General features: G+C 38.4%; 2 protein-coding genes across 7 annotated transcripts in view; one reads left to right on the top strand and one right to left on the bottom strand.

The window, feature by feature from the left end:
• The window catches only part of HS3ST5 (heparan sulfate-glucosamine 3-sulfotransferase 5), a 148713-nt gene that overhangs the window by 9539 nt on the left and 122388 nt on the right, over positions 1–16786 (top strand). The gene's annotated exons all lie outside the window — the stretch shown is intronic.
• LOC308583081 (uncharacterized protein) overlaps positions 16125–16786 on the bottom strand; it is a 145734-nt gene continuing 145072 nt past the window's right edge. The window contains exon 10 of the mRNA XM_081186757.1: positions 16125–16300. Coding sequence (XP_081042883.1) covers positions 16237–16300 — 64 coding nt within the window. The 3' untranslated portion in view covers positions 16125–16236. The remainder of the gene's footprint in view (positions 16301–16786) is intronic.

Here is a 16786-nt window from a genome sequence, read left to right as displayed (position 1 = left end):
TATTGCTGGGCCGAAAGTGCCTCAACCCCTAGGAGCTGGTGCATATGAATGTTAGTCATGTTCACCGCATGAGTTTGTTGGATATCTCTCTGATACAATTATGTCTCTTGCACAATACAAAGGACACAATGTCTCTCTTCTAATAGTAGCAAGAGCTCTGGCAGATAATAAGCCCAGTTACACCTCTGCTACACAGCATAATACTACTGATTCAAAGTAATGGTATTATAATCAGCAACAAAAATGAGTTTGTATCACAGCTCACATCAAATAGCTTTAATTACTTATTAGACCTATATGACATTTAATTAAATAAATGCTAAAAATAACATTTGCATAATCAATGTGACCACTAATATTTATTAAATGTAATAATTGTGTAATCTCATTAGTATTTGAATATATTAAAGGTAAAGGTACCCCTGACCGTTAGGTCCAGTTGACTCTGGGGTTGCGCGCTCATCTCGCTCTATAGGGCAAGGGAACTGGTGTTTGTCCACAGACAGCTTCTGGATCATGTGGCCAGCATGACTAAGCCGCTTCTGGCAAACCAGAGCAGCGCACAGAAACACTGTTTACCTTCCGTCCTGAGCGGTACCTATTTATCTACTTGCACTCTGACGTGCTTTCGAACTGCTAGGTGGGCAGGAGCTGGGACCGAACAACGGGAGCTCACCCCATTACGGGGATTCGAACTGCAGACTTTCCGATCAGCAAGCCCTAGGCTCTGTGGTTTAGACCACAGCACCATCCACGCCCCTATTTGAATATGTTAGTATAGGTGGTGATGCCGATCATTTAACAAAGTTATGTTTAGATTGCCTTATAAATGATTTTTTTAAAAAAATATGTTAGTATTCATTTATAAGGTAATCTATACATAACTTTGTTAAATGATCAGCATCACCACCTATACAATCAAATTTGGCATTGGAAGAATTAGTTTGGGGGAGCACTCAGATAATTAGGACAATGTAGAATAATTATTTTGTAGGAATAAAAAGATGGCAAGCACTATCATTAACTATGGGAATACCTCTATTATTTTACGTGGTTTCTTAATAGACAATTTTTAGGATCCTTATATTCTCACTTAAGATGTATATGATTGTGACAAAACAGAAGAATGGAAAATGGGTAATTTTCTAAAGATAAACCTATGACTTGTTGTACCCTTGAGCATTATCTTTGTGAATAATACAGTGACTCAGTTTAGCTCTAGAAAAAGCTAGAGCGTGCTAAAAAAAAGCAAGCAGTGTACCAATGTAATTGATTCCACCTCTTTCATATCACTGTAGTTTTCTTTTTCTTTTGAAGTAATAGCGGAAGATAAGAACAATACTTTATTTTAATTTTTTGCCCCCTGAGGCTGTGATCTTAAGCACACCATTTGGAAGCAAGTTTTGTTGATATGGTAGAACATCCTTCATAGGAAATGCATTGAGGATTAAGGTACAAAGAAACAAACTGAGAGAAAATTGAACTACTTTAAGTGAAAACAGTCTTGAGCAAAGAGTCCCATTAACATTGATCTGAAATTTACTGAGCAATTATAATTTTAGGACACGTACAAAAGGGTTTGCCATTCATCCTGCTCTGCAGGAAAGAAAGTGCCTCCATCCAAATGTCACTTTGATCCTCACTCAACCAAGGGTACATCCCTGGGTGAATTAACTGTTAACTAATCAGGCAGCGTAGTTCTGACAGGAGGTATCTGTTCTTTATGCAGCAACCTATTTGAAAAGTTATGGCTGAGTGGTGCTTATCTGTCCTTTATATTTAGTGTGCATGTTACTTGATTTTGGGAAGGAGACCTCTGCTGTGTTTAACATTAATAAAAATTATGGTAGCTAGTAAAAATCTTGATTCATCTATTTTGACTGCATTTTCTATTTGCCATGTTAGTCAGCTCAAATACATCCTAGTACAGTTTGTTATTATATTTATGGTCTGTCCTTCCTCCAGTGGGCTCAGGGTTTCACACATGGCTCTTCCCAGTCAACTAACTACCCCCCGTTTCATTAGCACAACAATCGCATATGGTTGGCTAGAAAGAGAAATAGTGGCTGGCCCAAGCTCCATGCAGCAAGCTTTGTGGCTGGGGGCGTATTTGACCCCAGATCTCTCTGACAATAGTTTGACACATCCAACAAACCATTTTGGTAAAATACCATCCTTTCCAATCTGTCTATAAGAGGATCAAGAATCACAAAACATTTCTGCAAAGGTGCCTTTAAAAATCCCAATTTAATGGAATGGTTTATAGCAGCCTAGAATAAACTATCAACATCATTCTGGTACTCTCTTAAGACAAGCATGCAGCTCTCCCATTTCCGTTAACTTGTTTCAGTAATCAGACACATACTATAGGTTAAAAACAACAACCCACCAAAACTTAAAAACAGGTTTTTACCAGTTTTATAAAGCTCTCTGAAGAAAAGCTTTTTCTATAGTTAAATTATAACAAGAAAAAGAGACCTTTGCTCTCAAATGCATCTACATAATTGTGAGGTACTCTATTCCCATGTACCTCAAGACCGTTAAATATGACTATTTGCTGGCATTCATCTTTGAAAATAAAAAAGGAGTTGAAACCACTTTCCTCTTTTTTAGGACTGAGTGTGAAAGAAAACAATTTTGCATTACTTTGATGTATTCTTGGACGATGTATGCTTGTTTCATTAGGATAATAAGTGAAAAGGCGTAGCTTCATAGTGCCTGGAAGGGAAGCCATTGATAAATTTAGTGGCAACTGTGGAGGAAATGAAGACAGCCAATTGCAAAAGAAAACAAAACCCTGAAGAAAGTGATCATATATATTTACAATTACTTTACAATCTGATTTCAAATTATTCAGAATTGCACTATCCTTAGATTAAGGGGTTGGTAGAGTGGAGGAACAACTAGAGATGTTTAAAGTTATTGCTATAGACCAGCCCAGAGCAGGATTTATTCATAATGATCACAGAGAACAGATGGCTAATGGGTTTCAATCCATGCCCAAAAGCAGTGGGGTATTTTCTATGCTTAGTCCCAATACCATGGCTGGATGCCCAACACAATATGTGGTGCTGAAAAAGAGATCTGCAGGTGAGGACAAGGTCGAGTTACACAGAATGACACAGAAGGCTGTAAGGGGAAGATAGACAAGTCAGAGCAGTCAGCATCAGACTGAATTCAGGAAACTGGGGTGTGGAAGTCACAGAAAAGAACCAAGTGGAGCATAAGAAGCTGTGGCAGCACAATGAAAAGCTACGTCAGTTACAAGATAAAGCAGCAGGAGCAGCAGTAACAACAAAATATGTAAGTGAAACAGCTGTGCCAGCAGGCATTATACAAAGGGAGAAGGAGGGATGCACAAAGCTTAGGAATGCATGCAGGTGCTAAAATAAATTCTGCCTTATCCTTCTCATATCAGGAGGAAAGATACCGTACTTGGGAGTGAATGTGCAGCTGCCATTGTTTGGTTCACTAGATATACTTTTGCTCACCTTACAGTTTGCTTAGGAAAGAAATCATTCTAGGACCCCAAAGTAGGAGTCATTTAATTGTCTGACAGCTATTAACATGCATTTTGGTTGTGTAAATCACAGCCAAGAAAAAGCCTAAACTGTGCCTTGGGGCTGTGCATCCTGAGAAGGGGCAGCTAAACTTTTTTTCTCCCTGAAACAATTATGTCAAAAACCTCCTTGTTGGTCTTTGCAGTTAGTTCCTATTGGCACTGGTTTGACCCTAACATAACCTGTTCATTTCTATTTGCATTAATTCATATATACAGCATACAATTGCTCTCCTGAATAAATTTGTTGGTCAGTGGCACAATCTTAGGATAGCTACTTGTGCAAGGAATGCTCTGTTCCAACAGTGAAACCTTGAGTGGCTTTAGCGAACCTCAACCAGAAACCTAAACTAAACCTGTTTTAAACAAAATCTGCATTCTTAGGTTTCAGTTCATGCTCCCTGTAGGTTCACTTTCAGTTTTAAATGCAGCTTATAAACTTATTTCTCCTCTTAATGCCAGACCTGGGGTCACTAAATGAAAGGGGGGAGCAATAGACAAAGGAAGTAATTATTCACACAGCACATAGAATTTTCTACTAGAAGATATTGTGATGGCCACCAACATTGGTGCTTAAAAAAGGGAAATTGGACAAGTTCATGGATCATGATTTCTGCATTAACTTCCACATCAGAAGCAGCTTGCCTCTGAACACCAGTTGCTGGGAAAGGCTAAAGCCATTGCACTTGTGTCCTGCTTGTGGTCTTCCCATAGGCATCCGGTCACAGTGGAAAGAATGCTGCTCTGATCTAGCATTTATTCTCTTATTTGTGAATGCATTACTGAAGGTATAGATCAGGTATAGGCAAACTCAGCCCTCCAGATGTTTTTGGACTACAATTCCCATCATCCCTGACCGCTGGTCCTGTTAGCTAGGGATGATGGGAGTTGTAGTCCCAAAACATCTGGAGGCCCGAGTTTGCCTATGCCTGGTATAGATAGTCTGCTGGCATAGATAAGTGTGTTGCTTAGGAATGATAAATAACACCTTCTATATATCAGGATAATACACCACTATGCTGGAAACAAGATAAAGTCCATGCTCATTTTTAAATAAGCTCAAAGCGTTTCTAATTTTGCACTTGTGATCTAGTAATCATATTCAGTTAATGTACAGAAAAATGTATACCTATATTCCAACTAATATTATTTTATTATTTTATTTATTTATTTTAATTTGCATACTGCCCAAGAGCCTAGGGGGTTCACAACAGAGAAATACAAAAAGAGAATACAAAATACTCAGTGAAGCAACTTCCCACCCCCAATAATCCTCATCCCACAAACACATTTTTAAAAGCCATAGAATGTTAGTCACCTGAACACCTGGGAGAAGAAAAACGTTTTCACCTGTGCCTAAAGATATGTAATGAAGGCACCAGGTGAGCCTCCCTGGGAAGAGCATTTCACAAATGGGGAGCTACCTCAGAAAAGGCCCATTCTGATGTTGCCACCCTCTGGACCTTTCGTAGAGGAGGCATACAAAGAAAGGCCTGAGATGATGATCACAGGGTCTGGGTTGGATCATATGGGCAGAGGTGGTTCTTAAGGTATTGTGGTCTTGAACCATTTAAGGTTCAAACCAGCACTTTGAATTGGGCCCAGAAACTAACTTGACAGCCAGTGCTGTCAGGCCAGATCAGTGTAATATGCCCTGTGAGCAACCTGGCCACCAAATTTTGAACCAAATGACGTTTCTGAACAATCTTCAGAGGTAGCCCTACATACAGTGTGTTGCACTAATCCAACTTAGAAGCTGTCCCTGGCCAGATAAGGACACAGCTGGGCTATCAATTTCTCTTCTCTTACACTTATTTTGTTTGGAATCTCCCCATAGCTTTAGATTAATAATTAATAAGAAATTGCATTTCTTTAATCTAGTTGTATTAATCTGTGATGATCCATTATTAAAAAAAAATTACAACCACGACTAATCAATGAAATTAGATAAACTTGTTACAGACTTTAGGACATAAAAAGACAATATAAACGGTTACCTGTTGTGCAGCATGCACAGAAATTTATTAGATAAGGGCAGCTAACTGGCTTTCTTCAAATCATTTTCATCTGGTTCCTATAATGCCTCTAACAAATTTTAATCAAGGTATGGTTAAAAAAAACCCTTTGCCCACCATTTAATTTGTAAGGCAAAGAAAACTGTTGTCAAAAGTTTTGACAGGCAGAGATATCAGACACTTTAAAGTATTTCATTTCTCTTTTCGTTTTGTATTTAATTTTCTAGTCATACCTGTCTCAGTCATATGCTGAATAGATATGAAAAGTGGTGCTGACTTTGTTATAGATGTTGACATTCCATGAAAGTATTGGGTTGTGCAGCAAAATATACTTCTGTCTGAGGAATAGAAAAGCCACCTGTAATATAGGTTGACTGTCCCAAGTTTAGGGTTGGTTGTATTTATTATTATCATTGTTTTGCTTTCATCCACCCTCTACCCTACAGTTCCAAGGTTGCAACAACATAAATAGTAGAAATTAAAACTAAGTAAATCCAAACCGTGTTGCAGAGTAGATGTCTTGCCAGAGTAACATGAATGGAGTTGTAATGTCTGCCTGTTTCATCAAATAATGGAAGTGTCTTTTCATTCTCATTTGTGATTTTTTCCATTGGATTTTATCTTGTACAGTGTCAGTTATACTCGTGTATGTTTCAGGGAACATCTGTAGGCAAACGATGCACACTGCCATTGATGTATGGCTCTTCTTTTTAATTTTTTTGTGCTTTTGCACTACAAAAATGTACAGGATTTAAAGCACACGCTACATGTTCCAGCCCTCCCCACAGCTGCCACAGAAGCTTTCAGGAGACTGTCAAGTACCACTGTTTCAGCACTTGCAATTTTATTTTGAAATGAGAGTCAAATGTGCCTAAATTGGTGTGTTACAGCCCTGGTTGTAGGGTTTGTTCATGGCATGAAACCGGAATTGGCAGCCTGTCTGATCTGTGCTCCCTATAAAATATGTGTAACATATTTTGCCAAACTGGTGGTGCTAGTTCTGGTGTTTGGGCCAAATTTCATTTAAATAATTACGGTATGCTCTGCTACTATTCTCTTTGCAATTTCAGTTGAAAATACATTCCTTTCCCCATATCTTGCTAACAATTGCTTTACCAGTGACAGCAGAGTATGGGTTTTTCAGTGAAGTTCAGAGAAAATTATACTTCCTGTGGGTCCAAAATATGTTACGTTCATTTTTCTGAGATGTGTTACATTTTGTTAGTTTCATGTCCATAAAATGCTTTGACGAAACTGCACTGAAACTGTGCATACTGAGTCTGTTTCAGCAAGTCTGCTGTTTTGGAATAGAGTTACCTCTTTAAGAGAAGGCTGTGCTTGCATATGGTTTAAGGCAGCCTAATCCACAAACCAGTTACAAAGGATTACTTGGATTTAAGAGATTTAGTCACATTGAAGTCAATCCCCAATCTTAAACATGCTTGCTTGCAAGTAAATCCTATTGATTTTAATGGAACTTTTATAAAATTGTGTTTGGGGTGGAAGCCTAGATCAACTTATATCCAAGTGCTGTGGCTTACCTCATTTATGAGCAAAGTCACAATTTACACCATTTTGCTTGGTTTTTTACAATAAAACAATGAAGTCTGGCTGGCAGATTTCAATAAGCCTGGCAGAATTCTCAGGACAATATTCTAAATTTGCAGTATGAATGGCTGTTGGTGTCCATTCAGATAAGTATGTAACAACAGGCTGTAGTGCTACCCTTTGTTTATAATTGATGACAAAGTAGGAAAGATAACACTTTAAACTGAATTGGACAAAAGTTCAAACCAGGACATGGTGTGAAATCACATGAATAAGCAAGCTTGCTGAAAGTCTATGCCGGTCAGAGACTATTTGGGTACCCTGTTGTGCCAACTTTTATGTCCATGGATGAAAGGTACATTTTAAATACAATAAATACATAAAGTATAAGCAAGCAAGCAAGCAAGCAAGCAAGCAAACAAACAGTGTCTAGACATTCACTGGGGCAGGCTGCATTTGTATATCAACCAAATAATGTATTGACACTATTATATGCATAGTTTTTAATGAAACTTTTAGCTATGCTGTGGGGGGAAATGGTGCAATCCTTTTTTCACTTACTTGAGAGAAATTAGCTGCACAGAATTAGTTAAATGTATACTACTGGGCAGGATAGTGGCTGCATTCACAGGGCAGGTTATTCCAATGCCCCAAGGTTTCCCAAGTGTTAAATTCTGCATTATATTTGAGCTTTCATGTGATGTAAAAGCTACTTCTGGCAAACTAATAGAATGCATGTTTAGCCCTCATTTCCTACACTTATAGTCTGAAGTCATGCAGGCCAGACACAACCTTAGCAATAAATAGGCCAGAGTTATTTTTATTTATTTATACCTTGATTTTCCTCCAAGGATCTCATAGTAGCATATTTGGATCAATTCCTCTTTTATCTTCACAACAATGCTATGAGGTAGGTTAGACTGAAATATAATGACTGACGAAAAACCACCCAGTGAGCTTTGTGGCTCTGAATGAGAGTTTGAAACTGGATCTTTCCCATTCTTGATCAAATACAAAAAGAATGTGAGTAAGGTACATGTTTGTTGCTGACAGTGGGGCATATATGCTTATATGAAGCATAATTGTATGGTTGCAGAATTCTATGCAAGTAGCCGTTCTATGTGAGTAGCCATAAATTCCAGTCATGCTGATTGTAAATTCTCATCCGACTGGCTTGTTGTGTTCCACAAGCTTCCAGACCTCCAAAAGAGGACAGATTATTGTAACAAGCATTGCCTTGAGTCAAAGCCCTTACTTAATCCAAGAGACCAATACAAATTGATCACAGTGGAGAAATTGAGTTCAGGTATTCAAAGCTATGTCCAAAGGTTTGCAGCCACTCAGGGAATGGAGGGGCCTGGCAAGTGGATTCAGTGTACAGGCACATGCTGCACCAACATTGCAGAGAGTGAAGGGCTGATGTGGGTGCTATTTAACTCACCCCCATTCTTCTCATGGCATCTTCATCTGGCAGGCTACCCACCTTCCACTCTACCGGCAGTGAAGCTAGTGTCTGGTCACCTTTGCGGGGACTGGTAGGGATCAGCTTTGCTGTCAGGTTTATTTCCCTACTCTGTACTGATGTGGTGGGGGTATTAGCAGGGATGGGGTAGTCATTAAAAAGACTAATAGGCACATTGGCAGGTTGGTTATGAGGAAGTTAAGGTTTGGTGAACACCCTTGGGCAGGGGAGGGGTGTAGTCCTGATACTGCCTTCAGGGCTGTGGGAAGTGATGACAAGGGTAGGAAGCAACTATGGGACCCACCTGTAACACTTGCATGGAGAATGGGGTCCACTCTCCCTACTCATGTGAAAGGGAGTAGAGGATGGGATACCCCAGGCCCGGGCCCTGGGCAGGGTTGGCTTGCCCACAGTTTGGTTATTAGTTAGGTCTTGCACCTTCTTCCTGCTTTGCAAATCATTTTTGGGTTTAAATATGGGTTTAATTGTGTTTTAATATGGCCCAGTTCTTTTGCAACTTGCTTCTTCATTTCCTTGTGTGGTTGCAAACATACTTCAGTTTGCCACTGTGGTATGAAGTTGTGTAAATAGAAGTTAAAGTAGCTACATGACATTTAGTGTTCAGCAGCCGTGCCAGAATATTGTGTATTAAGCTGAACTTAAATCTGAAAGAAATATTAATACTTTCTACCAATACATTATGGAAGCAGTTAATATGAACTAAGCATAACTGTGGCTTCCCTCATTATTATGTACCCCTTTGAATTCTACATGATAAATTAACCTATAGAATACCTCTAGATAATTAAGCAAATAGGAATGTGTTTGTTCCTATAAAACAAAGTTTCACATGCATGCATTCACATTAAAGCAGCAAAATAAACATCCTTGTAATGGTTTCAAGTGCAAATTTGAATATTAAAAATAAGCACAGACCCAGCATGAGGTCTTGCTGCAAGGAAAGGAGAGAGCTGGGCTTGCTCTAGATAAGCTGCCTCTGCAGAACTTTCCTTTTCTGTACCTTTCTTTTCTGCACCTATTTCTGTCAACCTGTTAGTGTTGCAGCCTATGCTGTAACCATTTGGAGACTATCTGTGCATCACCAATAAGAGAACGAAAAAGTACACAGATTCACATGAAATTTTGATATGATCCTATAATTGAAAGAAGCACATGGTACATATCACTACGGTAGAGAAGACTGTGACAAGGCGGTTTTTGTGCCTGCTTAGTCTGATAAACATTCATGGCCAACTCCAGGGCCTCTGCTTTCTTATGGTTCTTTAACTTCATAGTGGACTTGGACCAGACATCCCATTGTATACAGGATATGTCATACAAAGGTCATTTCTCTGTAAAATGGGAAACATGGTCACAAAATTTAAATCAGCTTACTATTGTGGGCTACTTAATGTTGCCTCCTCTTCCTCTTCCTTTTTCTTATTGCTGCTTGTTATACGTGCCACAAAATGATTCAGGCAGTATAAAGAGTCCACCCAGGACAGAAGAAGAGTATATGAGCTGTGGGAGGAGGCGTGGGAAGAGAGGCAAGTCAATAAGGAAATCATTCAGAAACCTGGGTCTCTGGTGGTTCCTTCTTCATTTCTAGGCTGTTTCCTAACCCATCCCCTGGGGGTAGGCAGGAGAAGACTCAGACATAAACCAGTACAGAGGAAATGCAATGTAAATGAATTACCTAGAATAATGTTGCGAACCTTAATTCTTGAAAAATATATTACTGTAATCCAGCAAGGTTATATTTTTGCTTCATTATCATTTTTTTTAAAAAAGAGGATTGAACCAGAGGCATGCTCTAATGATACAATTTAACATGATTTGAGTCATGTTGAGTCATACTCTTCTTTCAGGGGGGATTTATTTATGTACTATAAAGACGGATTCTAAACTTTTTATGGCCTTTAAGCCATCCCACTTAGATGGACAGGTTTGGATCATTGGGCCTGGATGTGAGTGCACATGTCTAATACAAAAATAGACATGCAATCCAGTGTTGATTCTGTTGCCCCTTTTTCATGCAGTTGAAGGTATGCATTTTCATTAATTTCACATTGCAAATTAAGATGCATATACTAATGTATTATTTGAGGCTACTACACTGATTTCCCCCCTTGGTTTATTACTTGTTTGTGATGTCCTGCTATATTAAACTATCACTGCATCAGAGTTCCCATTTTTCTTTCTTTCTAACTACTGTTAAAAAGCAGTGAAAAAGAAGAAAAACTCAGGCAGAAAGCTTTGTTTAAGGAAAGAGTGATATTAAGGATGACTACCAATCAATTTTATGATATCCAGTGCAGAACAATCAATTTTATAATATCCAATGCAGAACGGGTGCACTCTGGAAAATCAGTTTTCAGTTTCCAGACCTTAGGTACTCCTTCCCTCAGCAATGCCCTCTTTAAATTGACCACTTGAAATATTCATCATAATTTTATTTGACCTTCAGTTAAAAGCCATATTTTCTATGCAACCATTTTTGCTGGATTCCTGGGTGGTCACATCATAAATTGTATATTCATTTAGTGAAAATATAATCTGTGTTTGAACTTGAGCCAAAATTCTAGAGTTTTCCTAAGCATAGCTGTGTATTGTCATGAAAATGATTAACAAAGTAATGTAAGACTTGTATCTCAGTCTAGTGAAAGCAAAAATAATGAGGAACAATGCTGGTAACAAACTAATTTCAAGACAGAAAAAGGAAAGAGAGTAAATGGTTTCGCCTTACTCAACGCCACAATAAACCATGGGAATAAGTCTAGTTCATGCACTCCTGCTTCTCCTCTCCTGCTCTGACTTGGCTGCGAGGAAAAGCTTTTGCTTCCATTTTTGATTTACCACAGCTTCTTGTAACTTATGAACCCAACAAACTGTGATTAATCTTAACTATGGTCTGTTTGAATAAGCTGACTTCAGCCTATGGGTTGTGAAGCTGGATTGTTTCAACGAACCAAAGTAAAGCTGAAGCACAATTTACAGTTCAGACATAGCACTGAGCTATTTCTTCATGGCTGCAGCGAAGAAAGAGAGAGAAAGTATGTGAGCCCAAAGGTCATTGCAATCAGGATAAACTATAATTTATTGTGGCATACGAATGTAGCCACTGTATATAGTAGCAAATGCAGGTTTCTCATTGTGTTTGTTGTGTATTAATGAAAGCTGACTATGGCATGCGTATCACACAAACTCATGAGATCAGGTGCTATAAATTCATGTGTGAAAATTATACTTCTTTTTCGAAGTAGATCTCTGTGATGTGCAAAATATACTTCTTTTCTAGAAGTCAAGTTCTATGGTGAACTTAAATGGTATTCGAGGATGCATGTTTACAAAGGGAAAGGGCGGAAATGAAAGAGTGCTCTCTGCCTTCCTCTTCTATCCACTTAACATAAATAGGTTTCCTTTTCTGATCAATGGCTGCTATTTAAAAATGCTTTGGAAACTTCTGGCATTTTGGTAATGGGAAATTAAAATGTAATTATTGTCTCAATGGAACCATCTAGAAGTTGAACTTGGGAAGGAGAAAGTACGGTATATGTGACTGGAAACCCAATAATTTAGATCTGTGCAGGTGTATCTGTCTCTAAGGCTGGTGGTGCAGTTGTATTGCAATATCAACCCAAATGACCTATTGTGTTTTGCTGGTTTCTGAAGTCTTAGGATCCATCTCTTCTGACGTGATAGATGAAGAAAGTGAAATAAAGTTTAGAACAGCCAGTCATTCTCAACCCTCTGAAACTGAGAAAACAAACCTTCCTTTCCACTCTACTAGAGCCAGTGTGGTGTAGTGGTTAAGAGCGGTAGTCACGTAATCTGGGTAACCGGGTTCGCGTCTCCGCTCCTCCACATGCAGCTGCTGGGTGACCTTGGGCCAGTCACACTTCTTTGAAGTCTCTCAGCCCCACTCACCTCACAGAGTGTTTGTTGTGGGGGAGGAAGGGAAAGGAGAATGTTAGCCGCTTTGAGACTCCTGAAGGGGAGTGAAAGGCGGGATATCAAATCCAAACTCTTCTTCTTCTTCTACTACTACATTACTCCGACAATTACCACTTAACTCTTCAGTAACATACATAATCCGTTGATACCATTACTAAATGTCCATTAATCTTGCAATCTCCCTCCATAAGAAAAAAATACAGGGGTATGTGCTGGGTTGAGGGAGTGGGGAATTTCACCCTTTGCCTACTGTTGTAATCCTGATCTGGATTTCCCTTTTCTGCTTTTCTTCCTCAAGCAAATAGCAGGTGTCAATATAGATTAGGATCCTCTTATCTTAAGATGTGGTCCTAGTTCATATCTGCCCATCTGTGCTGATTATTTGTGGAAGAAATACCTTGCACTCAGGGGCAAATCACATGAGTAATGTCTTGTGTAATTTGACCATTAGAATTGGTGGAAGCAAAATATTACCTTTAGATTTCAGGCAGTTTCTATCAGTTTCTGCCCAGTGTTACTACATCAATAAGCTACCTATTTATCTTGCTGTCTATAAAGTGTGAGGGAGTTTTATTTACATATATAAAAATATATATCTAATATGGGCTTTTGACTGTACCATAAGCGCCACTAAACAAGCAGGCACATTTCAATATGTATCACTGTGCTCATTCAGGAGAAGTAATAGCCTGTTAAACCAAAGCATGTTAACAGGTAAGTTTTATGGTTCTTGACAAATATGTATATGAACACTTGCAACCACATTTGGTTGCTGTTACTGTACTTGGATCATATCTCTGATGCTCTGAAAGGTCTAATTTTCTCTGCCACTTCAACATTTTTAAAATAAAATGGTATTGAAGAATCTACATGCTTTTGAACAAAAGCCTTCCAGTATTTTAATTATAGTTTAAAAAGCCAAAGATCTGATAATTAGTTTAGATTCATCCCATGCTAATGTTGGTATCTCTCTCTCAAGCACAAAAATCTCATTCTAATGTATGCTAAATTTAAATCTAGCCTAAAATTGCTAATTGTGATAGTAATTGAGTATATGAGTTTTAAAATCTAAATGAAATTTGGTGAGTGAATATGTATGTGTGTGTTTTTCTGATTTAGAGGAATAAGCTCCTCTTACATGTTTATTGAGGATTCCACAAATTGCGACTTAGCTAAATCATCAGCCATCATTTGCAGTTTATATTGCCCCACAAGTTCTGTGGTATGGGCCAAAATGGCAAAAATAAATGCTAAAAGACTTTTTGGCCTGGAGAAAATTTGATGAAGGAAGGATTTGATACATTTATTAAATTATATACGGTGTGCAAAACAGCTCCTCCGATAAAGCTGTTAGGGTCACCCAATGAAATTGACTGGCAATATATTCACTTCCTTACACAATGCATAAGTAATTTATGGAGCTCTGACAGAAGATGTGTTGATAGCCACTGGTTTAGGTGTCTTCATAGGGTGATAGACCTATCAGTGACTGTTAGCTACAATAGCTTAGTATAACCATATGTTTAGAGGTAGGACATACATACAGTATTTGAAACATGGTTGCTGTGGATGAGCAATGGGGAAAGGCTACTTTCCTCAATTGCTTTTGGTCTGTGTTACCAGCTCCTAACAAAGCTTCCCAACCATTAGCACAACAAAAAGTAGGTCCTTCCAACACCACTACCTCTGCCTTCTAAAATTCCGAACAGTGTGGCCTGGGAATAAGAGACCCAGGGATTACTTGCACAAAGGCAGGTAGAAATAACAGTTTTGCTGTTTTTAGCTTACATCAAAACAGATTTTACTTTTTTAGCACTTAATTTATCATTTAAGTATGTGTTTCTGTGAGAGAGGGGGTAGAGAGAAAGATGGGGATGGGGAAGAATCAATTCCATTCTCTATTGCAGCTAATGGCATCTACCCTCCAACAGATGGCCACTGCGCTACCCTTTTGCTGGGAGCCTTCATCCATCTCTGGGGTGCACAATCTCTGGCCCTCCAGATGTTTCTGGACTACAACTCCCATCAGCCCCAGCTGGAATAGCCAGTGATCAGGGATGATGGGAGGTGTCATCCAACATCTGGAGGGCCACAGGCTGTGCACCCCTGATTTATCTGCAGCTAACTGCATCTTCTGTTGGTGCAAATTTGTAGTACCATAGTTGAAACAGCCACTTGCCTAAGCCAGTCATAGTATGAGTCACTTTATACTTCTTTTCAGCACACAGCCAATCCAGTAGAAACACACACACACACACACACAAACACACACAATCTTATGATTTCAATGGAAGAAAAGTAAAGACAAATGCAAGAAGCCATGCTATTTGCAATTCACCCTTCGCTGCTAGCCTTGTTTATTTTGAATTATAATAAATTATGTAATTGTTGATAGGAAAAGTCACACACATGCATGCCCACTTCCATTTATCCTAATGGTACTGCAAAGTTGTATTGCAGCCTCAATGAAAATGTGGGTGTGCTTTCAAAGCCTTGGCAGCCTGTAGTGACCTTCAGGAAAAATGAAATGGTCTGCTGGCTAGGGAAACAATTGAGCTGAAACCACTGAGGCGCAGTCAACTCAGAGATAGACTTCCCAAATTAAAAGCTGTTAGCAACAGCTCCAAACAAGATTGGAAAGTGAGAGCAGAACATATTTCTTGAAGGTGATTTATGCAATGAATAAGGCATGATCAAGAGCACTAACCTCTCAGAAAGAGGACTACCTATTAAACTGAGCAACCTGGACTTTAAACTGAACATCACTGTCATCAAAAGTCTGGGCACAAAGTGGTGTCAGAATCACAATTTGTTTAAACAAATAGATAAATGCAAACTGATGACCTTTTAACACACAGGGACATAAAATACATCCGTAGCTTCCAGTAATTAATTTGCAACAAGCACATCCTGATTTCCCCCCTCAAGTATCTTTTGACAGAATGTTCACACAAGAGCATTAGATATTTGTAATGACCTTTCCTGATTATAATGTATCAGGCAGGCAACAATGGAGTTTTCACTGCATTCCATATTAATGTCAATTAGCTTGGTGTAACTGGGAAGAAAAGGTCAAGGCTTAAATTAGCCCACAAATTCCCCATAAATTAATAAATGTTTTAATATGGATAAGCACATAAAGACCCAAATAAGCTTAAGCCCCAAAGAAACCCTAATTATTTCAGTTCTCTGCAACAGAGAACAATCCATCTAAAATGTTGGCATATGTTTTAGGAACTTTCTAACCCAATCTTTGTTGTTTTTCTGCCCAAAAGTTAATGTAAAATATTAAAGTGTTTGAAAGATGTCTGAGGAAGTGATTATGTATGTATTGGTTCAGAATGTGGTTCTATCCCAAATTTTGAGCTGGATGAATTTGTCTTCTGAACCAGGTAATATCATTCCTGTATGATATTCATGTTAGTGTTTCCCTAAAATTCAGCAAAGTGAAGGCAAGATATTTAAAATAGAAATATTTGTACTTATATTTAAAACACCAGCAATCAATCGGGAAATACAGGAGAGAAGATTGAAATAAGAATAAAACAACAACAAAACTAGATATATTTTTAGTATAGTGCTTGTAAATTTGTTTTCTTTCTTTTCCATTCAGCATATCACATACCCAAATCCCAAGTGAAATTTCCTTTCTCCACATATATGTATTTTCATGTTCTTTCTCTCACACACTAGTCTTCCTAACCTGCACCAGGCCCTTTACTCGTCCCTGCAGAAATTTCACTGTTGAATTCTGTTTTAATTCTGTTGAAAAACAAATCATTTTGTAGTATTAATTCTGAAAATTTGTATTACTGACACAAGGCAGCTTGATTTCGCATCCTGGAAATGAATCACATGAAGCCTTCACTTAATTCTCTAAGGACATTTTAAGACAATATAACACACCTTTGAAAAGCTTGCTTTAGTCATTTATTTGTTGATGTAAATGTTGCATTTTATAGCAGCCTTTCTTAATTTAAAATGAATTATAACAGCAGAGTGAAGAATTCCCTATAAAGCGGTGGTGTACTTCATTATTTAAGCAGTCCAACTTCTGTTTGATATTGCCCCATTTATCACTGAGGATATTTTATCTTTATTGTTCCTTAAAAAGAGCAGTCACCTGTACATTAATGCCAATTCCCAGCATTTTGTTACACGAGCATGACCAAGAAAGGGAACCTAGGATGGGCTGTGTAAGTAAAGAAGCGCACTGTGTAGATAGAAACAGGCTTTATTTTCAAATGT

This window comes from Podarcis bocagei (assembly GCF_964188305.1).
Source record: "Podarcis bocagei genome assembly, chromosome: 3".
Taxonomy (NCBI): Eukaryota; Metazoa; Chordata; class Lepidosauria; order Squamata; family Lacertidae; genus Podarcis; species Podarcis bocagei.
The sequence above is the reverse complement of the archived record's forward strand: the minus strand, read 5'-3'. Positions and strand labels throughout refer to the sequence as shown.